This window comes from Caretta caretta, chromosome 19 (genome assembly GCF_965140235.1).
Source record: "Caretta caretta isolate rCarCar2 chromosome 19, rCarCar1.hap1, whole genome shotgun sequence".
NCBI lineage: Eukaryota > Metazoa > Chordata > Testudines > Cheloniidae > Caretta > Caretta caretta.
In genome coordinates, this window is record NC_134224.1 from 14,659,036 (window position 1) to 14,686,027 (window position 26,992).

Sequence of the window (26,992 nt, forward strand, 5' to 3'; positions counted from 1 at the left end):
GATAGCAGCAAGGGCTGGGTTCAGTACATAGGGGTTCCCTCTCAACAATGCAATGCAAAACTGGCTTGAGCCCCCACCCAGTGACCTGGGAAAATCTTACACACACTCCTGGGTGCCTCAAAGAGGCAATACTTCACCTCTCACAAGCACAGAGTCTCGGTGTAGCAGAGAATCTTTAATAACATGAGGTAAACAACATCAGCATTAAATTGGGAAAACACCACAACTAGGGTTCATAAACCAAACCATGAGCAAAGACCCACCCTAGCAAATTGGGCCATGTCCTTTCCCTTTGGTTCTTGAGTCCAGCAACCCAAAAATCACCCAAAGTCCCAAAAGTCCAACAACCCAAAAGTCTATATCCCTGGGCAGTGCAGCCCCAGAGTTCAAAAGTTTATCTGCAGAGTTTTACCTCCCTGCCTGGGTGGAAAGGGGGGGGGTTGTTAAGGGGCACCTTACATGGTCCGAGGCCAACTGCCCCACCTCTCCATGGAGCTCTGCTACAGCTTTCACCGCGAGCCACTCCACTCCACTAGCCATCCCGCAAACTGCTCTGCTCCACCAACCACTCCACAATATATCTTCAGCCCCCCCACTTAACACAGCACTCAGGAATTTTAGCTCTTTAGTGATTTCAGCTTGTAGTAGGTGAGACTCAGTGCTGGTACACCATTGGCCCAAAGCAAATTTATCTAGCAGCCTGTAACTAGACTCCTAATAGAATCAAAAATAGCTTTGATATTCCACAGTGGAGAAAGAGCCACTGATGTTTCAGGCCCTCAAAACAGTCCCACACCAATTGGTACAAATACCTATCCCCAGCCTCTCTCAATTCACTGGAATTTGGAACCCATGTCCCTTGTCTAGCGAGTGCTACTTAGTTGATGGTGAGTCCCTCCATCATAAAACAGTTCCACTGTCCTTGATTCACATAATCAGGGTAACAACACTTTATTCTTCCTGCCCCAATAATAGAGAAATTGGGGATCCCACAGCAGCCAAAGTGACCATTTGAGCTGCTCTAGGCTCATGCTAGGTGGGGTGGGTGAGCCTATGTAAACAGGATCAGCCCCAGAAGTTCTTTTCCACAACTTGCCACAATTCACCATCAGATGTCAGGGTAGAGCTCATCCTGACTCTGAGATTTATCAATGACCTCAAATGTGTAATCTTCCACATGGTGGTAGGTCCTTTTCCAAGGAGATGTATTTTTCCCTTAAGGCAGGTATACTGCTTCCACTGATGCTAATTGGAGTCCCACACGCATGCTGATCCAGGGGCCAAAGTCATACCAAGTGATCTCTCCGCAGCTGAGTCATGTGAGAGGTTGCTGCATTTCAGGGGCAGGTGAAGTCAATGTGCGAGAATTACCGAGGCCTTGGCCTCCTCTCCATTGCTGGGAAGATCCTTGCTTGCCTCCTATTGAACCGTCTCCTCCCTGTTGCCGAACACATCCTTCTGGAATCCCAATGTGGTTTCAAGACCATTTTGGGGCACCACCACCGTGATTTTTGTTTCACGACAGATCCAAGGGAGGTGTAGAGAACAACCCGAGTCATTGTTTATGGCATTTATTGACCTAACTAATGCCTTTGATTCCATCAATCATGAAGCGTTATGGAAGGTACTGTCTAGGTTTGGTTATCCATTGAAGCGTTCCACCCAGGGCACCGCTCCCACAGCTCCCATTGGCCGCAGTTCCCGGACAATGGGAGCTGTGAAGCAAGTGCTCTGGGCGGAGGCAGCATGCAGAGCTGCCTGGCCACGCCTCCACCTAGGAGCTGAGTGAGGGGGATGTCGCCACTTCTGAGGAGTCCCCCAGGTAAGTGCCGCCCAGAACCTGCTTCACCCCGTCCCGTCTCCCAACCCCATGCCCCCTCCCACACCCTAACTCTGATGGGGGGGGGCACGGTGGCCCGAGACTGCCCCAGCAGCAGCTGGTGCAACTGGCACAGGGGCTGCCTGAGCTGCTCCTGAGACAGGCACACCGGCCACTGCAGAAGTCACAGATGGTCACAGAATCCGTGACCTCTGTGACCTTCGTGACAAACTCGCAGCCTTAGCTATAACTCCTCGGGGAAGCCACTAGAGGGAGACATAATCACATTCTCACATTCACTAAGGAATGGTTCTGTGGTTAAGGTATTAGCCTGGGTCTATGGAGAGATGGGTTCAATTACTAACTCTGCCACAGATTCCCTGTGGGACCTTGGGCCAGTCACTGAATCTTCCTGTTCCTTGGTTCTCTGCAACTGGGCTTAAGAATGCTTTCTTCCTCCTACCTTTCCTCAGTCCTGTCTATTAAGATGATAGACTCTCTGGGGACTCCTAGCCCCTCTTGTTGTAACCAGCAGGCCACTTTCCTCACTCAAGCCTAGCTCCCATTTGCCTGCTCTAAGCACTAGACTGTGCTTCCCTGGTGCACAAATAAAAAAGGCAGTGTGTAAGGATCTGAACAATATCCTCAAGTGCTAGATGCCTATCCTCAAGTGCTAGATGCCTTTCCTCTCGGTTCATCTGGGGACTGAGTGATCCATAGCCAAAGGTCCTGAAAACCCACCAGGGTCTTTACAAAGAAACATCTTTCTATACAACCCCCCCACCCCTGGTTCACAGTCATTTTGCAACCTTCTGTGATGGATCATCCCACTAGGCAGCTAAGTAATGCCCCTCATTACTGCAGAGCGCTGGTGGCCACAGTACTTGTCATGGTACCTGAGGCTACTATATCAAGAGGCTTCACAATCAGCCAGAAAAGAACTTGCAAGGCAAAGTTCTCCATAAAAAAGAAGGCAGGAGTGGGGGAGGGATTTAATTCGTAACAGAAGCAATATTTCTCCCCAGCCCATTACTGGCATTTTTAAGCCAGGCTTCGCATTTCTTTCAAGAGATCCGTGTTGTGGGTTGTTATAACAGATGTGAAGCTGCCTATTAACGGGATTGCTTTCGCCACCAGAATTCCGATGGGAAGAAATGCGCCTTTAAGCCCCAATAGACACAAAGCTATTAGAAAGTCTTCTCAGCTGATGTGCTTCCCATCTCGCCATTTCCCCAGCATTAATTATTATTAATATTACTCTCCCCATCCATCCTCCCCCCCAACAAGAATTGGTATTTTTCTTGCATGTCTCCTGAATTACATACAACAACAAAAAAGTTAAACTGAGGGGGGGACATACACAATGGTGCAGTCACTTTGCTTATTATTTTACTTCTTCCCACCACCCCCCCTGCTATGGGTGGAACTTACCACCCTGTTCAGAGGGACCAGGAAAAGACTGTGAAACGCTTGTCCACCTTAAAGCTATCCACTAGCTACAGCCCGGTTAAATCCAAAGGGTTTAAGTGGGATGTGCCTTGGGCTGACTTGGGATAAATTTCACCCGTTGTGTGAACAGTATGAATTCACTGACAGCTGTTCCCCACTTGCCTTCTGAATGCTGTTCTAATCATGGCAAGCTTCAAAACACAGAGCATCCGGACAAGGCAGTTGGACTTAGAAGAGATCAACATTCAGCCCTCAGCTCTGCCACTGATCTGCTGTGTGGCCCTCTCACCTTCTCTCTGTTTTGTCCAGTTAGACTGTAAGGTGGTTGGGGGAAGGAACTGTCTCACTCAAAAAATGAGGCCCTGATCCCAGCTGGGGTTTCCATACTGCTACTAGAGACTCAGGATTCCAATCCTGGCCCTGCCACCGGCCTGCTGGGTGACCTTGGGAAAGTCACGCCCCCTCTCTGTGCCTCGGTTTCCCCACTGGTAACACAGGGATAATGATACTGAGCCCCTTTATAATGTGCTTTGAGATCTGCTCATGAAAACCCACCAGTGTGCCCTTGTTGCCAAGAAGGCCAATGGCATTTTGGGATGTATAAGTAGGGGCATTGCCAGCAGATCGAGGGACGTGATTGTTCCCCTCTATTCGACATTGGTGAAGCCTCATCTGGAGTACTGTGTCCAGTTTTGGGCCCCACACTACAAGAAGGATGTGGAAAAATTGGAAAGAGTCCAGCGGAGGGCAACAAAAATGATTAGGGGACTGGAACACATGACTTATGAGGAGAGGCTGAGGGAACTGGGATTGTTTAGTCTGCGGAAGAGAAGAATGAGGGGGGGATTTGATAGCTGCTTTCAACAACCTGAAAGGGGGTTCCAAAGAGGATGGCTCTAGACTGTTCTCAGTGGTAGCAGATGACAGAACAAGGAATAATGGTCTCAAGTTGCAGTGGGGGAGGTTTAGGTTGGATATTAGGAAAAACTTTTTCACTGGGAGCGTGGTGAAATACTGGAATGCGTTACTTAGGGAGGTGGTGGAATCTCCTTCCTTCGAAGTTTTTAAGTTCAGGCTTGACAAAGCCCTGGCTGGGATGATTTAATTGGGGATTGGTCCTGCTTTGAGCAGGGGGTTGGACTAGATGACCTCCTGAGGTCCCTTCCAACCCTGATATTCTATGATTCTATGATTCTAAGGACTGGTAGGAGGGAAAACAGCACAAAAAGATAATGGATTTCAAGAAGGCAGACTTTAGCAAACTCAGCAAGTTGGTAGGCAAGATCCCATGAAAAGTTAGTCTAAGCGGAAAAACAAATCAAGAGAGTTGGCAGTTTTTAATACGTAGTCCTGCTATAAGTGCAGGGGACTGGACTAGATGACCTCTCAAGGTCCCTTCAAGTCATATGATTTTATGGACTTTTCTGCTTTCTGTTGCGGATGCCATAACTGATTAAGGGCCCAGTTCCGTGGGGTGCTGAACACCCTCAACTCCTACTGAAATTAATATGAATTGAGGGAGTTCAGGACTTCACAAGATCATGGCCCTAAATTAGTATGGATTTATAATGGTAGCTCTTATACTGTGAACACCAGTCCATTAGGAACTGAACTGGAGCCCCCAGCCCATACTGACAAAAGTAAAAGAATCAGGCATACATGAAGCCAGGATTTAAGGATCCTACCTGGAAGGGTCCAGATCCCCAGAGGGAGTAAAGTGGTGTGGTTCCATCAAATTGCCTGGAGCTCTGCCCAGATTAGAGCAGGTCAGAAAAAACAAGTTATTTCTCACCGAGAAAAATTCCTGTTAGAAATGTTTTGGATGAAAACTTTTGATTTTCTGCTGGAACTTTGAAATGAAATAAACCAATTTTTTGTTTGTTTGTTAGTTTGTTTTGGGTCAAAAAATCACCTTTAAATGGGATTTAACTTAAAATGTCATTCCTAGATTCCAAGGCCAAAAGGGACCATTGTGATCATCTAGTCTGACCCACTGCATAACACAGGTCAGAGACCTTCCCCAAAACAATCCCCAGAGCAGATCTTTTAGAAAAACATCCCATCTTGATTTAAAATTTGACAGCAATGGAGAATCCACCACACCGCTTGGTAAATTGTTCTAATAGCTAATTACTCTCAGGGTCATAATTTTACTCCTTATTTCCTGTCTGAATGTATCTAGCTTCTACTTCCAGCCATTGAATTGTGCTGGACCTTTCTCTGCTAGACTGAAGAGCCCATTATCTAATATTTGTTCCCCATGTAGGTACTTACAGACTGTAATCAAGTCACCCTTTAACTGCCTCTTTGTTAAATAAGTAGATTTTGCTACTTGATGTAATTTCATTTCTGCTTTTTCCCCTTGGAAAAAAGAGGAGGGTTGTAAAATAGTGGGAGAAAGTGGGGGGAAAACATCATTTTTCCATTTGGAAAACAGTAAAAGAAAACATGTGGAAAGTAATGTTTTCTCACTTTCTCACACTTTTAAAATCTTTATTCCCTTGTTTTCAGTGAATAAAAAGGGGAGGTTAAATCCCAAAACTGCAAATAGAAAACAGAAATATTTCAATTTCCAAAATCCAAAATGAAACATTTGATTGGAAGCCAAAACTTTGCTTTGAAATTTCTTGCCAGAAAATGTACCTTTTTTTGGGTCAGAGTTGAAATTTTCCTTGAAAAAAAAATCAGATTTGACAAAACCTCTTTTTAGGAGGGGGGGGGGGGAATTTTCTGCATGCACCAAAAAAAAAAAAAAAAAAAAAGTCAGCTGAGGATCTGGCCATGCTCCCTGTAAAAAGTTCAACCAACTGGCCCTTCCTGACCCTGTGTGAGCCTCGAACTTTTGGTCAGCATGGGAACTCATTACAGAAAGACCACCTCACACATAAACCAAGCATGGCTGGGAAATATGTCCTACTGGTTAGGATACAGGCACTGGGAATCGGTAATTCTATTCTCCTTGGCCCTTTGTAAGTCACTTTATGTTTTTTTTCCCTTTCTGCCCTTTTTCTGTTTCAATTGTAAGCTCTCTGGGGCAGGGATTATTTCCCATGTGTCCATATGGCCCCAACCACAATGGAGCCCTGATCTCGGCTGGGCCCTCTAGATGCCATAATGATGATTATGTCCTCTCCCACCTGGGCTCGATTCAGATTTATGACCTAGAGGCGAAAAGCTTCACACCAGTTCTGCAAGCCCAAATGCTCTCTCCTTAGTATCAATATTTTCATTGGTATTGTGCTGCTCCGGACAAAAGCAATAATACAATAACACAAGATGCTTGGTTTTGAAATCTCCATAGATGGCAGAAGCAGAGACAACCATAGAATAAAGATATCCCCTTCAAAGGAAATAAATAAGATGTTGATTGGCAAGCTAAATCCTCCACAGTCTCCCTGCTTATATGATTGGAATTCCAAATGAACCTAACTGCATCATGCTGTCTGCTGTTCCCAGACTCAAAATGCATTTGTAAATCTATTTCCAGGACCAAATTCTTGGAAATAAATTCCACTTCCCATTTCTCTACCTGGATAGAAACACTCAATCTATTACCAGCCCTTCTCTGTGCTAGCCCCTTTCTTTCAGTATCTAAGCACATAGGCAGGGTTAGCTTGTGTTAACAGAGCCACTGTCATGAGATAGTGCTCTGCTGTTAGAGCATCTTTTTGCTGATGGCCACAGGCCATTTTCCTGTGATAGCAAATAATAATGGCTTGCGGTACCTGGATACATTAGTGGGAATCAACATTCTCCTGTCTCGCAGTTGCACAGCACAGTCAATTCCTCTCCATCCCTCATGGGAGACAAGGTGAAAAAAAGTCACTAAGGGTTGACGTTATCGTGGTAAATTGAGGATGTTTAAGAGGGAACAACTGAACTGAGGCTGAATAAACTCTGGACACAAAGTCAGCATCTTTAAAGCAGTTTTGTCCAGAGGATAGGGCACCCAGCTAGGAATCAGGAGATGTTGGGACTGTTTCCACCTTTGCCACTAATTTGCTTTGTGGACAAGTTACTATCTCTGAGAATGGAGACGATGTTACTTGCTCTCCTTTGTAAAGCATTTTGAGATTTAGAGGCTCAAAAGTGGTATAATTACTTAAACAAATAGACTCTGAGGTCAAAGTCCAAAAAGGTTATTATCTCAGGGTCTGAGTAGAGAAGACCCAGGCCTCTGATAGTGGGCAGCTGACTTCAGCAGTGTTACTGAGCATGCTCAGTACAAGCCAAGCAGTAAATGAGGAGGGCATGTCCCCCTGATGTGTCACCTCTGGATGTGGGCTCAGATGACCGCCTCTAGGGGGAAAAACATCTTAGATGACTAGGAAATACTGAAAGGTTGAGATAACCCCAACTATACATATACAATGATGGGGTCGAAAGTAGCTGTTACCACTCAAGAAAGAAACCTTGGAGTCATTGTGGAGAGTTCTCTGAAAACATCCACTCAATGTGCAGCGGCAGTCGAAAAAGCGAACAGAATGTTGGGAATCATTAGGAAAGGGATAGATAATAAGGCAGAAAATATCATATTGCCTCTATGTAAATCCATGGTACGCCCACAGCTTGAATACTGCGTGCAGATGTGGTTGCCCCATCTCAAAAAAGATAAATTGGAATTGGAAAAGGTTCAGAAAAGGGCAACAAAAAAGACTGGGGTACAAAACGGCTGCCGTATGAGGAGAGATTAATAAGACTGGGACTTTTCAGCTTGGAAAAGAGACGACTAAGGGGGGATATGATCGAGGTCTATAAAATCATGACTGGCGTGGAGAAAGTGAATCAGGAAGTGCTATTTACTCCTTCTCATAACACAAGAACTAGGGGCCACCAAATGAAATGAATAGGCAACAGGTTTAAAACAAACAAAAGGAAATATTTCTTCACACAGCGCACAGTCAACCTGTGGAACTCTTAGCCAGAGGATGTTGTGAAGGCCAAGACTATAACAGGGTTCAAAAAAGAACTAGATAAGTTTCTGGAGGCTAGGTCCATCAATGGCTATGAGCCAGGATGGGCAGGGTTGGTGTCCCTAGCCTCTGTTTGCCAGAAGCTGAAAATGGGCCACAGGGGATGGATCATTGGATGATTCCCTGTTCTGTTCATTCCCTCTGGGGCACCTGGTATTGGTCACGGAGGACAGGAGACTGGGCTAGATGGACCAGTATGGCTGGTCTTATGTTCTTATGACAAAAAGAAAAGGAGTACTTGTGGCACCTTAGAGACTAACCAATTTATTTGAGCATAAGCTTTCGTGAGCTACAGCTCACTTCATCAGATGCATACCGTGGAAACTGCGGCAGACTTTATATACACACAGAGAACATGAAACAATACCTCCTCCCACCCCACTCTCCTGCTGGTAATAGCTTATCTAAAGTGATCACTCTCCTTACAATGTGTATGATAATCAAGTTGGGCCATTTCCAGCACAAATCCAGGTTCTCCACCTGGTGTTGATTGTGTGCTCATCTAGTGGCTGGCCCACCAAGCAGATAAGAGTCTCCAACTACTGTTTGTTAATAGCATTGCTCCTTTAGCTCGAGTGGTGAAGGCCTGTTCTTTGGTACTGAAAACCCCGTGTCTACTTCCTGCTGATGGCCCGTGACAAGGATGTTTAAGCAAGTAATTGATGTCATCACCATGTCAAGGGGAGTACAGAGAACACTGTAATACCATTAATCCTCTTGCAAGACCCTTTAGGCAAAATTTCACAAGGATGACAGCCAGATAAAAGAGTAGCATAATGATCAGAACTGCAGTGGCCATGCTACTGACTGCTCAGTTCTGTTCCTGGCTCTGACATCGCCTCCTTCTGTGGCCTTAGGGAAATCACTTAACTTCCTTGCCTCAGTTTCCCTATCTGACCATTTCCCTATCAGTTTCCCTATGTCAGGGGATTCCTCCAAAGGTAAATAAGAAATTCCTAATTAATCCAAGGATTAAATAATGCTCTGAGCATGAAAAGTTCAATTCCAGTATTATTGTTATTATTTTGTAGTCGCACACAAGTGCAGAGCTGTAAAGAGCAAGCTTCGTATGCTCCCAGAGAGCTGCCAACATAAATGCTTAGCTCTCAAAGAGTTAAAAGAGAAGGGGCTGGTTTTCAAAGGCCCAGAGATGTTCTGAGAGACTGAATAGGGCACGTCAAATTGGAAACAAGAAGTAAACATTTATACTCATGGCCTTGGCCTGACCCTCCTGTAGCTTCATATTATCCATGGCCGCTGTGGATTTCTTGTTTGGTGGCTACAAGAAAAAGCATTGCACACACTGAGGAGGTTTTGCTGTTGTTTTTTTGATGCAAAGGTTAAACAAATCAAACATTACTGATCCCATGCAAATGATAGAAGGCTAAACAGTGTTCTTGTTAATTACTGTCAGTGTCAAGGCAAATGCTGGAGCAAGTTGGGGGAATCCGGGCTTGCTGCCATCTCCAGCAGAGGTAGCCTCACCTCTCATTCGCATGCAAACGGGGACATCTAGCGTCCATGGCTGCACACTGCGCCAGACCCAGGTAATCGGATGCAGCTGCAAAGAAGAAGGTACTGTCAAAACAAGAATTAGAAGAGTCGTTTTTTAAAGGGCTGCTGACACTGCCTGGGAACCGTGCTTTGACGTGCGCTCTCTCTCTCTCTCTCACATTTGCTGTATCTCTCTCCTCCAGTGTATTATTCTTCAGAGGGCAGCACAGCAGAAGAGTTGCTTCCAGCTGAGATGAGCCAGCTCAGCCTTAGCCCCCTGCCGGTTCGCTCCATGGATCACAAGGGCCATGCCACAGAGACCAGCAGGGCCCAGGTTGCAGAGCTCCAGAGTGTGCTCAACATGGAAAGCCCCATGATGGCTGGCCCTTGTCCAGGACCACCGGGGATGGGAGTGGGGAGGAGCCCTCTGCCAGGCAAGGGCTGGACTGAGATTCAGCCCCTAGGAGCTGCTAGGTACCCAAATGATGAGGAGCTGGCCAGCCAGGGGGGATGTGCTAATAAGGCCAAGCTCTTTGATAGCTTTCCCTCAATAATGGTTCTTTACAAAGGAGGCCAATACCAGGGCTGGTCAAAATAAATGGGGATGGAACAGGTTTTTTTTTGGAATTTGCTGATTCATTGAAGTCAAAATGTTCCACAGAGATGGTCTGATTTTGATGAAGCTCCTCTGGAAACCGGGCAGGGATCTGAAGAACAGAGGGGCTGGAAGCTCCCTGCGAAGGGGGGGTTGGGGGATGGAGGCATAGGAGGGGGTGCAAGGGGAGGTACTGAGTCTCAGCTAGGGAGGGGGGGCATCTGGCTCCAGGCTGGGAAGGAAGGTCCTTGGGGTTCCTATGTGCTCCCAACCTGTCCAGGTTCACGTCCCGCTCCCTGCTCCCAGGCCCAGTCCTGGGTCCTGCGGTGGCCCCACTAGCCCCCTTGGGGTCCTGCTCTCACCTCCACACCCCTTCTGCGCCCAGCATGTGTGCATTTATGTAGGGATGGAGCCCCACAATATTTCCATTGCTGGGGTGCTAGTGCCCCTGCCCCACACACAGATCCCCCCCATCCCGCCCCGCGCAAGGGAAACCTACCTTTCTGATTTCCTGCCACTCACCCACCTGGCTCCTCAGCAGCCCAGCTCCTAGGGCCCACAGATCTGGGGCAGGGATCCTGTTCGTTCAGCCCACGGCCTAGTATTTCCGAGGATGCCGTCTGCCAGGTCTCCCACTTTGAAGCAGCTCATTGTCAGATGGGCATCTAACAGGCAGGCTGCATAGATACAACCAAACCATGCCTTTGATCCCATCAACTGCTCAGGTGGGGGTGGCTGAGGAATGCACATTGTCACTACCAGCTCTGCCTAGATGTCCCCAATGCCCTTCTCACAGGAAAAAGTGTTTGTTGGTTTGTTTGTTGGGAAATAAAAAAACTTTGTTATTTTATTAGCAACATGCTGAAGGCAGCACCAAAGAGCACAGGAAACTGTACCTTTCACGTCTGTCTGTCTGTCTATCTCATGCGTATCACCGTAGTATCATAGAACTTGTACCTATTATACACAGTCATCTCTTATGGAGACTTTATTTTTGTTCTTTCTTGCTGCTGGTTTTCCTGTCAGCTAAGATGAAACTCATTCCAGACTGAAATCATCAGGCTGCTCATTGTGCAACAGACCAGGAAACCATTTACCCGAAATCTCACCAAAAAACCCAAAGAAGGTTCTCCAGAGAGTTCCAGTCCCGTCCTGCAAAGCTGTGAGCTTCAGATTGTTTAGATAAAGTCCAAATACTGTTGATGCTTCCGAGGCTTGCCCATCAGCTTTGCTTTTCCCCAGCCCACACTTTAAAAAGCTTGTGTGCTTTTATGTTCACCGTTACTCATATTGAGCAGGATCTCACTCCAAGAGTGATCCCATTGGTTTCACTGGGCCTGACTCATAAAGTCAATTCCTGCTGGAAGTAAGAGCTGCAGAGGCAGTCTCTAAACAATTGGCAAGTATAAATCTGCTGCAGGCTGAGTGCAGTGTTAGCACTTACCGCAGAAGTCCAGCAGAACAGCTTGAACATATTAGCAGGAACAGAGTTGTTTCCGTAACTAACAGCTGGTCTACAATGCTGTAAATTGACCTAAGTTACGCTACTTCTGTTATGTACAGACATTGATGGAAGAGTGCTTTCCCATGGACTTGGTGTGTCTCCACCAGACCCGCTAAATGGACACCACTGCATCAATTGCAGTGTAATCATGGCCTAGTACTTTGGTTTTGATTTTGTAGATAAACAACTAAACTAATTATCAGTGTTTTCCCTCCCTTCCCTTTTCCTCTGGTCCAAAACAACAAAAGGGCTCTCGTGTCTCCAGAGTGAATTAGTCGCCAGTATGGGTTTTGTCATTGTAATTAGACTTCGTTAATGGATCTCCAATGGTGGAAAAATTGGAACCTCGTAGGCAAGCCTTGTTTTGCATTTCCCCTCATTTAATGACATGTTTACCTTGGAAATAAAGGTGCTGTGCCCTATGGAAAACCTCCCCCAGATGCTCCAGCTGTGAAGCCAATTTATGGAGCGAGTGATGCGGATTATCAAATAGCACTGCTTTGGCAGAGTTTGGTCTCAGAAAACATCAGGCATTGCAAGGCTTCCAAGATGGCCTTGGAATTTCCAGACTGGCCTATGGAACTAATTTTCTCCACCGTCCCCATCCCACATGCTAAAGATCACCAGCTCCTCCACAATGATGCCAGCAAGTTCTCATCCCCCATATCCACTCATCACAGATTATCTCTGTCCAGGGTCATGCAGAGGTGTTAGTGGGCAGGTCTATGACATGATTTTTCAGGATACATCCCAAACATAATGGTTTTGTTATGGGCCAGGTCCTCAGCTGGCACAAGTGAAAATCAATGTAGCAATGCTGATTTACAGCAGCTGAGGAGCTGACTCATGATATGTGGGAGGTGCTTGCATGTATGAATAGTAGTATGGGGGAGGGGTTACTCAGGTTCCTCCTACTGGAGAATTACAATCCAGCTGCTTGTGCTGATTGCCCAGTTTTTTTAAAGAGTTTTGCAATGGACAATTATCCAGATAAAATAAGACTCTGAAGGCCACTGGACTCCCCAGCCGTTGGTGGGGTTTGGGTGTACGTTGGTTCAATATATAACCCTGTGCAACATTATCTCATAGATTCCCATAGACTTTAAGGTCAGAAGGGACTGTTATGATCTTCTAGTCAGACCTCCTGCACAACACAAGCTACAGAATCTCACCCACCCACTCCTGTAGTAAACCCCTTGTTAGGGGGCTTATTCCTTCACCCACTTACTTCCCTGGACCCTATTCCTATTGTTTAAGAGAACAACAATACCCAAAGTCCAAAGGTGCAAACAATCCCATGTTTATTGGGTGAACTTCCAGCAAGCATGATTCCAGTTTCCTTCCTTAGTGTCCCCCTTCCCAGCTCTGACACCACAGAGCCTTACCTGTGTCCCTGTTCCCATTCCTGCCCTTAGCTAAACATGATTCCAATTTCCCCACCCCCATTCCCTGTTCCCATTTCCCCCCCCACCCAGCCACACACACTCACTTCCTGATTGACTGCAGACTATATAGTAAAACTTGAGTTCTGCTTAGCTATACCTTAACCAATCATTTTACTGCAGTTTACTGCTAACCAATCCTAACATATTGTAACATGATTATTTAACCAATTATATCCCACTACCTTAATTAGTTTACACCCAGCAAAATTAATTATGCAGCAGACAGAAACAATCACAGAACCAGACAGAGATTATACAGACAAACAATGTGGAAATGGGGACTACAATGATAGAACAACACAGAAATGAGGATTTCACATCCCAGCTATTGATAAGTGAGTTCTTTCCAGACAGGATGCTATCAAACTAAGTTTCCTTTTACATCTTCTAGGCACTTCCCTTTCTCCGGAGGCGATGGGCATTATCAGGACAGGATTGTATTCCTAACAGCCCAATAGCACCTTCTTTCAATGTGACTAGGTTGGAATGTGAGGATGTGACCGTTCGCGTCCCAGCTTATGGCTGCCTCTGCTGCTTAGCCAAAGGCCTTAGCCTAAGAACAGGGCCTCAGACTGTCACAGTAAGAGAAGGCTCTTACACCGGCAGACAGTGATTTTGATTCTTTCTTTTATACCTCTATAAGTAGCTAAGTGATAAGAATGCACCTAAATTCTTAGAGTATAGGCCTTTACAGACAGGCCTGAATATCTATATCCTAACATCCCTAACCTAATCTACTTAATGATCAGAAAACCCTACCCCACCAAACAACCCCACCTGACCCCACCGCCATTATAAAGAAGAAGGAACTAAGGTAGAATGCTAAGATGCCCAAGTCTATATACAGAATCAGTGTCAGAGATGGTATTAGAAGTTACATACTATAAGAACCAGGCTTAGTCTACTAGACAGTGTCACTTGACACTGTTGAACTGCTCCGCCTTGTAGCCGGTGGTGCAATGCCATCAGCCCATGGCCACAGGTTTTGTAAGTGGTGTAGAGCACATTTGCAGAGCCCTGCAAATCTGCGGATGTCTGCTTCATATCCACCGACCATTTTTGTGGATTGTGGATTGGAGGCGGATACAAATTTTGTATCTAGGCAGGGCTCTACACATCTGTAGAGACTCCCATTGCTGCGGCATTGATGCAAACCCTGCCAAGTTGTGCGTTGATCACATTTATTACTAGCTGCTATCAGTTGTGCCAGCTGCAAACAACCCAAAGGGTTTTTAGTGTTGTCAACTCCTTTGATTTTATAGCAAGTCTCACAGGTTTTTGAATCTTCCTTAAAGTCCCAGCTTCTCGAATGATGATCTGGCATAGAAGAATCTCAGTGTTCATTTAAAAAAGAAGCAAGTTTATAGTCCTCATGATTTCTCAGACCGTGCGTCTCAAATGCTGGTCCACAGGGCTCTGAAGTGCAAGAGAGGCCCAACCTGCCACCTAGTAGCCTGCTAACAGCTGGTAGAATAGCCGCTGGACTCTAACAGAGGACTCCAGTCCTGGGATTTGATTGGTGGAGCCCCAGGAGACCTCTTGGTCCCCAGCCTCTATTTAACCCACTTGCAGGAACAGGATGATGTCCATGCAACTGGATTCTCCCTGCTTTTGACTGCTTCTCCTGTGATACCTGCTCTTACTGCCTGCCGCTGATCTGGTAACCTGACTCTGCCTGCCTCCTGCCACCTGACTCTTGGTTTGTCCTCTGGCCTGTCTCAGACTCTGACCTGCTGTTATTGGACCTGGTCTGACTCCCGACTCCTGGTGAGACTCCTCGCATGATATAGTTACAGAGAAAAGCTTGAAACCATAAAGAGGGTGCGTTCTAAAGACTCAAAAGCCAGAGGGCAACGAAAAAGAACCCACACATTTATTGCTTTAGAAAAAACCATGATATCTAAACCAATTTGGGGGATGTGGGGACTGGATTCATGATTGTTTGCCATTTGAGGCTGGAGACACTGGGATGCTGCAGTGGGTGGGGAGCAGTGGAACACAGGGAAGGCCCAGCCATGTCCTCTACCCTGGCAGCAGGGAGAGGAATGGCATGGGATGCTCTCTACACTAGTGAATCCTTAAAGTGCTGGCTTTAGGGCCAGCACATACCAGAAGCACAGCACAGAACGGCCCACTGGTGGGTGGCTGTGTGAGGGGGAAGGTTGCCCACACTGTGGATAAATAGGGGAGTTTGATGGCCAGGGATGTTAATCTTTCACAAGCAGCAGATATTCCCCTGCCTTTTTTTAAGACATCCATTAGCTTAACCAGCCTCTGATAATTGGGAAAGTTTAATTCGTCTTGCGTGAGTGGCTAGACTGGGGAATTTACCCTGCGTGATGTTCAGAAGAGTGACCCCATAAAGTTGTTCGTACTGTTCTAGCATGATTTTAACCTGCCACCTGTTCAGACGGATGCATCCCTTCATTAAAGGGATGTAAAGCAAAGGCCAAGGGTTTCAAAGGCAGCACTGGATTTGGGGGTGTCTCAGCTGTTGGGTGCCTGACTTCTGACATCCTGTCGGTGCAACATGAGGCCCATGCTGGGCAACCATCCCCGGTAGTGTCTCAAGTTGGGCCCTGAAAAACAGGCATCTAACATAACTTGTCACTTCTGAAAAGCTGCCCAAAGTTCCTACGCCAACCTGCCTCATCTGCTCTACAGTAAATCAAATGGCCAAGGTCCTTCATGCTTGCAGCTGGGCCTTGAAATAAAACATCAGATATCTAGAGGCTGGTGATAAACTCATGGGAGTTGGCAACACTGGAACTACATGTCTAGAAAAAAAAAATCATTTTGGTCTTAACTGATCCCTTCGCATTTCCACCTGCAACACGGGCTGATAGGCAGGCAGAAACGTCCCCTGTCCCCAGAAGGTGAAGTGAAAGATCTCACTCGTGTTACCAACACCAAGAAGGTGCCTCACCTGAAGGTGCTTTTCCCAGGCAAGACTTTTATATTGACAACACAAGGCCGTCAGCAATCAAATCAAACCCACTTAAAATTAAAAGCAAAGGCTTCTGGCTCGGTAACACCTGTCACTAGCACTTTGCGACACGAGCACTTTCTAATTGCTGCTAACGAACGGCGAGCTATTGGCAGCAATATTATTATTTTTCTCAAATGCGTGGCATGATCCAAGCCTTGTCCCAGAACTGCCATTACTTTACTGTCCCTTTATAAGAAGCTGCGTCTTTCACCTGTCCCCATCCTCAGCAGTAATTCACCTTTTAAGGTGCTAATAAATTTATGTTGTGCAAATGACCATTTGTCATTTTATATCCGATTGGTTATCTGGAAAGATAATTCAACAGCCTGAAAATGATAATGAAAGTTATTCTGCATTTCCCTCTGTTGCCATATGCAATTATTTTAATGATGAATTTTCTAAGGGTCAGAGCTCTGGCAATACATTTAGAATGGCTTTATCATTTGGATTTTTTTTAAATCAGTGCTAATGCTGGGAACTTGTGTATGTTTTTAGCAGTTCTGATGTTACAGTTTTCTGTGGCTCTATTACAGTTTATTCTGTATATTAGACCAGAGGCAGAGATAATACAGCTGGACAGAGAAAGGTAATCACATTTCCACAAAGGCTTTAGTTATTCTGAAATGGAATGAAACCAAAAATTCTGAAATTCTTTGTAAAAGGGAATGGAGCCCCAGCTGCGGGGCAGTCTGCCTGCTGGGCTGCCCCTGAGCCAGGGACCCTAGAAACCCTAGGATGCAAAGAAGATGTGAAGCTGGATCTGGAAGCTCTTGAGATGGGATTCCTAGGGCTTCCAGGCTGCAGGCTCTCTATCGGCATGCCAGGCAGGCTGCCAAGTAGCTGGGCGGGTAAGCTGGCAGGAAACCAGGCAGGTTTCCGAAGAAGATAGGTAGGCAGAGCTGCTGGAAGAAATTGTATAGTGGGGTGCTGAGAGCCATTGAACCAAACTGCGAACCCTGTGTATCATGGAAACCCCTTCAAGGCAGGGGTGTGGCAACACCCCTAGTTCCAGCACCTATGCAGGTAGCTCCAGCAGCCTTATGTTAGCTGGTAAGAGTGACCTGGTGCTTAGGTATTTGCACTAGAAAGCAAAAGAGGAGAGGGTCTATTCCTAGTTCTGCTACTCTTTTGCTGTGTGACTTTGGGAAAGTCACTTCCCCTCATACACTTTATTTATTTTGGGCAGAAATTGTCTTTTACTTTGCATTTGTACAGCACCTAGCACAATGAGGCTGTGGTCCCCACTGGGGTCTTTGCATGCTACCATAATATAAATAGCTGGCTCTTACACTCCATACACACAGGCTGCTAGAGGGACGTGTGACACATTATTCAAGCGTGGTACACACCTGCACAATATGTGCCACAGAAGGGTAGGTGGGGAATTTGCACATGTCAAGCACTGCAGTCTGGAAATACAAAAAAGTGAATGTGCGCTAGGGACTTACACATGTTGAAAGAGTGCCGGCGCCCTTTGGAAATTCACAGATTCAGTTGCTAGAGCGTTTAGGCAGGCATAAAATTAATAAACCAGCCGCACAAGGGAAATGACTTTCTGAACTTTCCAGAGGTCAAACTTCAATTTAATCACTTGACACTTCTGTTTTCATCAGCGTATCTATAAATTAGTTACATCAGCTAACAGGAAGAAAGTAATTACTCGAGTTACCACATAGTATGGAATGATAGCCAGGGCTATTTTGGGAAATAAAAGATTAACTTCAAATATATATTTAATAGGTCCTGATACCAGCAGGCATAAGGGAAAAGGTAATTTTATGATTAAACCAGAGATAGGTGTGGGGAGAGAGATACCATGTAAGGTGTGGAAGGAAATTTGGAACTCAGGACCAAACTTTGTTAAAATTTAGGACCATTAGGGGAAACGCTTTATCGGGGGTCATTTTATTCCATTAAAATTTGAGCAAAGATTATAAAACCAGCAATAATCCCTCTTGGGGAGAACGAGATGAACAAGGGAGGTGTTTGCACCCTGGATAGACTTGCCCACATATTCAGGAATTCGGTGGAAGTGAGATCTATGTTCACAAAACTATAAAACAGAGAATTGCACCGACTGTGCATACTAGCTGAGGAGTTGCATCTCACTGATCATGGATCATGGGGCAGATTCTGGCCCGGTCAATGTGGCTGGACATGCAGTTGGTACAGACACTGTATCATAGTCCCTCTGGATTGCTAGGTGTCTGAAAGGGGGAGGGGTGAGCCCCCCCCCGGTCTGTCACAGCTTCAGTCCTTTGGATACAGAGAAATGTAAATATATTCATCTAGGACCTCAGACCTCAGGCCAGACTTACAGGCTGGGGGACTCTGTCTTGGGAAGCAGCGACTGTGAAAAAGATGTCGGGGTCGTGGTGGACGAATCAGCTGGATGTGTGTTCCTAGTGTGATGCTGTGGCTAAAAGAACGAATGTGATCCTGGGATGCATAAACAGGGGAATCTCCAGTAGGAGTCGAGAGCTTATTTTTCCTCTGTATTTGGCACTGGTGCGACTGCTGCTGGAATCCTGTGTCCAGTTCTGCAGTATTGGCACTTTTTGGTCTGTAATCGAGTGACCAGGGAGATGGAAGTGTTCTCCGACTGGTTTTTGAATGTTACAATTCTTGACGTCTGATTTGTGTCCATTGCAATGCCCCTCTGCCATGTACACTGGCCAAACTGGACAGTCTCTGCGTAAAAGAATAAATGGACACAAATCAGACGTCAAGAATTATAATGTTCAAAAACCAGTCGGAGAACACTTCCATCTCCCTGGTCCCTTGATTACAGACCTAAAAGTGCCAATACTACAACAAAAAACTTCAGAAACAGACTCCAATGAGAAACTGCAGAACTGGAATTAATTTGCAAACTGGACACCATTAAATTAGGCTTGAATAAAGACTGGGAGTGGATGGGTCATTACGCAAACTAAAAATTATTTCCCCATGCTTATTTTTCCCCCTATTGTTACTCACACATTCTTGTCAACTGTTGGAAATGGGCCATCCTGATTATCACTACAAAAGGGTTTTTTTTTTCTCCCGCTGATAATAGCTCACCTTAACTGATTACTCCCATTATAGTTGGTATAGCAACACCCATGGTTTCATGTTCTCTGTGTGTATATATATATATATATATCTTCCTACTGTATTTTCCACTGCATGCATCCAATGAAGTGGGTTTTAGCTCATGAAAGCTTATGCTCAACTGAATTTGTTAGTCTCTAAGGTGCCACAAGTCCTCCTCGTTCTTATAGCAGAGAACATATCCCCACTTCTTGTCACACCACCCTGTCAGACTCCCCTTGCATTCTCTGGGCTCAGAACATTCATAGTTGTGTGATTTCTAGATTTTCTTTCCATTTCTTTTTTTTCTTTGTCCCCTCCCAGTGTTTATGCAATCTGCTTGCTCTCAATCTCTAAAAGCCCCGTTCTCGCTTGGCATTTTTATCTAGCCAGGAAACTAACTAGCATCTCTCCAGATAGCTTTGTGACTGCCAGTAAAACTCTGATTCATCACTATGCATGTTGTGCCATGGGGAATAAGTGAACTCTTAGGGTCCAATCCAACACCCAGTGAAGACAATGGCCATCTTGATGAGCACTATCAAATATTTCCTGCATCTTTGACATCTTTTGGGGTAAATTTCAACTCAGGCCTCCAAACTAGAACCACATAAATATGCATTGCAAGTGTTTTTACCTGCAAAATTTCCCTTGCAATCCAGAGGCCAAGTGACCAAGGGGAGCTAGCAAACAGGGGAGTTTGAGAGGGCGAGAAGGAGATCCCACTGCTGAATGAACAAGGTGCGAGTACCAATCTTGGGGTGAATGAGTTTGTTTGGCTTTTTGTGTTTTTCTTTTTCTTTCAGGTTATTTCAGTTACAGGGTCAGTTGGGATTGTGTGTCTGGGGACTGTTTGAGCCTTTGTTCCCTGGATCATCCTTGATCATCTTTGATCAGCCTCAATCAGCCTTCTGATCACCCTCACCCTGTGTGATTAATGAGGGGGTAAGGTTGACCTAGGAGAGAAGGCCTTAAAAGCCAGAGGCTAAGCAACCAAGGGGAGCTAGCGAACAGGGACCCCAAACAGGGGAGTTTGAGAGGAAGTTTGTGGGAAGGAGACGTAATATAATTGCTATGGTTAGGAAGGGCCTCATCACTAGTGCCAATGCAGCTCCTGTCTCCTCCACCTGCTCCTGTATCCAGACAGAGAACCTGACCATGGATGTCTCTACCGATCCTGGTACAGATTTGCTGAGACTGTGGCCTGCATTTCCAACTCACAGAAAGCCAGGCTGCGGGACCATCCAATGTGAAAGGTGCCTGCTGGTGGAATCTCTCAGGAAGCAGGTGGGAGAGCTATAGGAGGAGGTGACTGGGCTGAGGAGCATCCGTGCCCACGAGGAATTCCTCGAGAGTATTCATATGGAGACATCCAAGGCTGAGGAATCTATCCAGCTGCAGAGGATTGCTGTCACACACTGGGGGAGGAGGATATGGCTCTGTCACAGGGAGGACACTGGCAGCTGCTTACTTCTGGCAGCAGGCAGTGCTCCACCCCTACTTCTAACCCACCCACCATGGTGATGGAAAACTGATATGCTGCCCTGGCAACGAGCGATGAGGAATCACCCCCAGAGGAGGAGGAGAAGCCATGTACCTCCAAGGCTGGGAGGATCGCAGCCACCACTTTCAGAAGGAAATGTAGGGTAGTGGTGGTTGGTGACTCTCTTCTGAGTGGGACGGAGGCACCCATCTGTTGCCCTGACATGGCATCCTGGGAGGTATGCTGCCTGCCAGGGGCCCGTATCTGAGACGTTATGGAGGGATTGTCGAGGATCATCTGGCCCTCTTACTACCCCGTGCTACTCATCCATGTGGGCACTAATGATACTGTGAGGTATGACCCTTAACAGACCAGAAGTGACTACAGGGCTCTGGGAGTGAGGGTGCAGGAGTTGGGAGCACAGGTGGTGTTCTGTTTGATCCTCTGGTCAAGGGTAGGGGTCCAGGCAGAGACAGGTACATCCTGGAGGTGAATGCCTGGCTGCAAAGATGGTGTCTCCAGGAGGGCTTCGGCTTCCTTGACAATGGAAAGAGATGGGGGTCCACCTATAGAGGAAGGGGAAGAGAATATTTGGATACAGACTGGCTAACCTAGTGAGGAGGGCTTTAAACTAAGTTGGAAGGGGAAAGGTGAACAAAGCCCACAGGTTAGTCAAAAACATGGAGACCTGGGAGAAGGGTCAGAATTTGGGGAGAGCAGGAGCTGTTATAGCAGGGACAAGAGAGACACAAGACAGAACTGGATGGGGGAGGGGGAATCAGTATCTTAGATGTCTGTATACTAATGCGAGAAGTATGGGAAATAAGCAGGAAGAACTCGAAATGCTAGTAAATAAATACAACTATGACATAGTTGGCATCACTTATTACTGGAATATTGGTATAGAAGGCTACAACTTGCTCAGGAAGGACAGGCAGGGGAAAAAAGGGAGGAGGTGTTGCCTTATATATTAAAAATGTATACACTTGGACTGAGGTTGAGATGGAAATAGGAGACAGACTGGTTGAAAGTCTCTGGGTAAGGATAAAAGGGGTAAAAACCAAGGGTGATGTCATGGTCGGGGTCTACTACAGACCAGCTAACCAGGAAGAAGAGGTGGATGAGGCTTTTTTTAAACAACTAACAAAATCATCCAAAGCCCAGGGCTTGGTGGTGATGGGGGACTTCAGCTATTCAGACATCTGTTGGGAAAATAACACAGCAGGGAACAGATTATCCAAGAAGTTCTTGGAATATATTGGAGACAAGTTTTTATTTCAGAAGATGGAGAAAGCTACGAGTGGAGAGGCTGTTCTAGATTTGATTTTGACAAATAAGGAGGAACAGGTTGAGAATTTCAAAGTGGAAGGCAGTTTGGGTGAAAGCGATCATGAAATGGTAGAGTTCATGATTCTAAGCAATGGTAGGAGGGAGAACAGCAAAATAAAGACAATAGATTTCAAGAAGGCAGACTTTTGCCAACTCAGGAAGTTGATAGGTAAGATCCCTTGGGAAGAAAGACTAAGGGGGGAACAATTGAAGACAGTTGGCAGTTTTTCAAGAGACATTATTAAGGGCACAAGAGCAAACTATCCCACTGCGTAGGAAAAACAGGAAGTCTGGCAAGAGACCACCCTGGCTTAACCAGGGTATCTTCAATGATCTAAAAATCAAAAAAGAGTCCTACAAAAAGTGGAAACTAGGTCAAATTACAAAGGATAAATATAAACAAATAACACAAGTATGTAGGGACAAAATTAGAAAGGCCAAGGCACAAAAAGAGATCAAACTAGCTAGAGACATAAAGGGTAACAAGAAAACTTTCTATAAATACATTAAAAGCAAGAGGAATACCAAGGACAGGGTAGGCTCGTTACTCAATGAAGGGGGAAAAACAATAACAGAAAATGTGGAAATGGCAGAGGTGCTTAATGACTTCTTTGTTTTGGTTTTCACCAAGAAGGTTGGTAATGATTGGACGTCTAACATAATGAATGCCCCTACTTCCCTAAGTAGTCTCTACCTCTGCTGATATATTTAGTTGCAGGATCATTTTTAACTACTAGATGTCACTCTTTGCTGTATGGAGACCCAAGCTGGGTAGGGTCCATGGTAAACAAAAGAGACAAAGCTGGGACTCAAATACTGTGAAAGCCTGTTTGATTGCCTGCAATTGTAGCTGTTTTCTACAATAAATGACTCTTCTTTAAGACAGTCTGTAGTACTATATAGAATACTACCCAAGCAAGTAGCCCCATTGAAAGCAATGGATAGGGATTACTCATGTGATTAGGGGGTTTACAGGATTATTATGGCAGGGTTACATGAGTATAATGCTAAAGTATGAAATCAGTGGAGTTACGTCAGATTTACACCCGTATATCTGAGAGCAGAATTAGCCCTTTAGGTTGCAAGCTCCTCAGGACAGGAACTTGACTTAATCTATAGACTTTCTCACACTGGAGCCTTTCCTGGGAGTCTTTCCACTGATGCCCATTGGTGCTGGATTGACACCAAAGTCCAAGAAGTCGAAGAAATCTGAGAGGTGAATCTGTCTATATGATTTAACTGCACATTTTGGACACTGAACAAATACATAATAGTATAAATAACCAAATAATTACAACCAGTAACACAAAACAACCAGCCTTTCAAATATTTGAGCCAACTTTTAATTTTTTCCTCCATCCAAAAACATTGTCTATGGTGACATTTCTGAACAGGCTTGTGTTATTCTGAAAAGTTTTTTACATACTCTCAAGTATAAATATTCTGATAGGAAAAAAAATAATTCCTAAACCCAACCACTCATGCTCACATTTGGAGGGATGTGAAACGTGGCATGCGTCGCTGAGACCGGATACTCCCTGCTTAACATCATCTGCCACGGCGACTACAACTCGGTGTGGCATGCAACGTCAGACACCTCTGGACCATGATGGTTGTTTGTATAGCCTGGCTCACCACCAGCCGGGAAGGGAAATGGGTCTAAATGAAATGAGATGATCAAAATATGAAAAGCAGAGCTGCCTCCAGACATGGGACTGGAGAGGGAGCTGGTGCCCTGCAGGCAGAGAGGGCACCATAACTTCATTTTTGAGAACGTTGATAGAAGGAACCACAGAGCCCAGCAGCCGGGTAGCGGCATATCCCATGGGATTGGTGCTGGTAGCACTACCTACGGTGACATAAAACCGTGTATGGGTGGGTTCATTGTGCAGTTCAGAACTTCACCATGGAAGGCCAAACATGGGACAGGTGCTGGCTAGCCAAAACATTGCAGAGGTATTAATTGACTAGGAGAACTGAGCTTACTTTTGTCTACTGTACAGTAGCTGTGGGTCGAACCTGGCTGCAGGAGTGTCCCATCCTAGCACATCTCCAATGCCACACTCAGCAATCACTGCTTAGTTTCACCTACTTACTGATAAATGCTTTGTGCTTATAATAATACATTGGTCGTCTGTGGGGTAGGGTTTCTTGCTCAGGATCCAAGTTGCTTTTAATCCAATTTGATTCTTAAATAACATTTCAGTATGCACAGAAACAAAAGATGCCGAAGAACACAGCAAGGATTCACAGAACTCATAATCAAGTACTTAGTAACAATATATATATATATATATATATATAGAATCATAGAATATCAGAGTTGGAAGGGACCTCAGGAGATCATCTTGTCCAACCCCCTGCTCAAAGCAGGACCAATCCTCAATTTTTGCCCCAGATCCCTAAATGGCCCCCTCAAGGATTGAACTCACAACCCTGGGTTTAGCAGGCCAATGCTCAAACCACTGAGCTATCCCTCCCCCCAGCTATCCCTCCTCCCTTATATATTAAGCTTTAGAATAAAAAATATATTTCTGGGTTTTTATATATGTATACTATAGGATGCAAGGGACATTCACACATTTTGGCACCCAGTGATTCACAGTGCTTTGCCCTTTAATATGATGTCTGCTCTAACATTATAATGTTTCCTTTTTAAAAGAATTCAGCTAGACTAGACTTTTTTTTCCTTTTTTTTTTTTTTTTATTTAGAAAGCTGGATGTAGTGCTGTGGCTGAGTTGCTCCTGTGTATGCATGAAGGTCTTCTGGAACAATTCTGTTACGTTAGGAAGGAGAAATATAATAGTGCTCTGGGTGTTTAGATGATCTTGTTTTCCAGGGCTGCAATCCTTTTTGTCACAGCTTCCAGTGAGCAAGAGTTAAGGAAAAAATGGCAGTGCATTTCAGTGATTCCCATGCCAGATCCTCAACTAGATTAACTCAAAGTCAATGGCGATACCCCAATGTATGTCTGCTGAGGATCTGGCCAATTATGATAATCTAGTCCATGGTTTCGCCACCTTTTCAGGTTGCTGACCCTGTATTTGAAGTCAAACATTTTTACAACTGCCTTACGTTTACTATAAAAAGCAAGAATAAAAAACGTAACAATGATCTCTGTGTGTGTTTTGAGATGATGACCTTGAAGGATAAGTTTGTGCGGGAAGCTCAGAGTGAGATTTTCTTTATTTTAGATTCTCATAACATTTTCAATGCCTTGCAACCCTGTGATTGCTTTTTGTGTCCCCTCTTGGGGTTATGAGCCAGTGATTGAGAAACATTGATATAGTCTGACCTCCTGCATAACATCAAGCCTAGAATTTTACCCAATGATACCTACAGAGGAGGGAATTTACTCCATAAGTGACACTGTGGGGTCTGGTAACTTGGGGCTGACCTATAGCATCTGACTTAGAAAGACATCCAAGCTCAGTGGACAGACACCAAGTGGTGGCGAATCTACCTTATCCCTCAGTGAGTTCTCCCAGTAATTTATCAATTACCCTTACTGTTAAAAAGTTGTAACTTGTTTCCAGCTGGAATTTCTCCAACTTCTACATCCAGCCACTGGCTCTCGTTCTGCCCTTGTCTGCTAAATTGAAGGTCTCCCTATGATGCAGTACAACGCTCCTGTTCTCACTGAAGTGAACTGGAATTTTGCCATTGACTCAGTAGGAACAGGCATCAATTGCATACTTAAAGCAGTGTCTCCTTGTGACGAAGTGCTGGTAGATTTGTATTTAGCACATACCTTGCAGCAGGGCCACTCTATTCTGCCCACTCCCTGCCTCTTGCTTTCTTCTATCTCTTTCCATTATTCTTGTGTGCTTCTTTGCTTACCCGCTCTTAGAGAGCCTCCCTTCTCTGACATGGCAGGAGTCCTCAGTCCTGCTTCAAGTCCCTCCTCAAAACTCCCTTTGACTGTCTAGCCTTCCAGGCTAACTCCCACTCCACTGCCTCCTGCTCCTGTTCTCGGGCTGATGTGAGGCATGTGCAACAAAACGTGTTACTCATGAATGGGAAAACTTCCCCATCAATCTCCCTAAATCTGCCCCCATCACCTCTTTCAAATCCCTCCTTAAAGCCTATCTCTGCTGTGGTGCTTGTACATCATTATTGGCTGGCATTGGTTTGGCAAGTGCCAATCTAGTTGTCTGTCTTGTCCTCCTGTTGTGTCCTGCCTGTCTTGGAGAAAGTGAGCTCTCTATGGCAGGGACTGCTTTCTTTGTTAATGTCTGCACAGAATCTAGATATAGAATGTGGTGTTTCTGAAAACAGTGTTGGAATTGTAGGCTGGCCCTTTAATTTGTAAAGAGTTTCTTGGCGCAGTTTGTGGTCTAGGGGGCTCTGCAGGAAAGCATGAGATCAGAGTCAGTCTGCAGAGACCTAGAGCAAGGTGGGTTGAATTTTGCAACACTGTTTATAGGGAGCAGCCTGCTTTGTCTCTCTCTGTTTTGCCGTTCTTGTGTGCTCTTGTGCTGAATTCTAAGTAATAAAGCAGTTTTATGTTGTAGCCTTTCGGCAAGAGTATTTAATGTTTTTATCTAACTTCTCTGTGTGCATGCCATGAATCTCAACACTGAAGCCAAGTCTCCTGACTCCTACTCCAGTTTCTTGACCATTGCACTAATCTGTCTCCCTGGCTGGAAGGTCTGACTAATCTGCTCTCTCTAGAAAATGGAACATTGTGAAAATGAGCTGCTTCTAAAGGATATGTTTTCGTGTCAATGACTTTATGAGGTCTTCTACTTTTGTCTGGAACTTCACAATGGCTTTACATTCACATGGGTCCTCCTCTGTGGATAAGAGAAAAAAGGTGATGATGAATCAGCCATCAGA

The 26,992-nt window shown here is 45.3% G+C and overlaps 1 protein-coding gene across 1 annotated transcript in view; it reads right to left on the minus strand.

The window, feature by feature from the left end:
• Positions 1–24,437: 24,437 nt before the first annotated feature.
• MATN1 (matrilin 1) overlaps positions 24,438–26,992 on the minus strand; it is a 41,844-nt gene continuing 39,289 nt past the window's right edge. The window contains exons 7-8 of the mRNA XM_048826200.2: positions 26,869–26,949; positions 24,438–25,021 (exon numbers count right to left, since the gene is read on the minus strand). Coding sequence (XP_048682157.1) covers positions 24,972–25,021; positions 26,869–26,949 — 131 coding nt within the window. The 3' untranslated portion in view covers positions 24,438–24,971. The remainder of the gene's footprint in view (positions 25,022–26,868; positions 26,950–26,992) is intronic.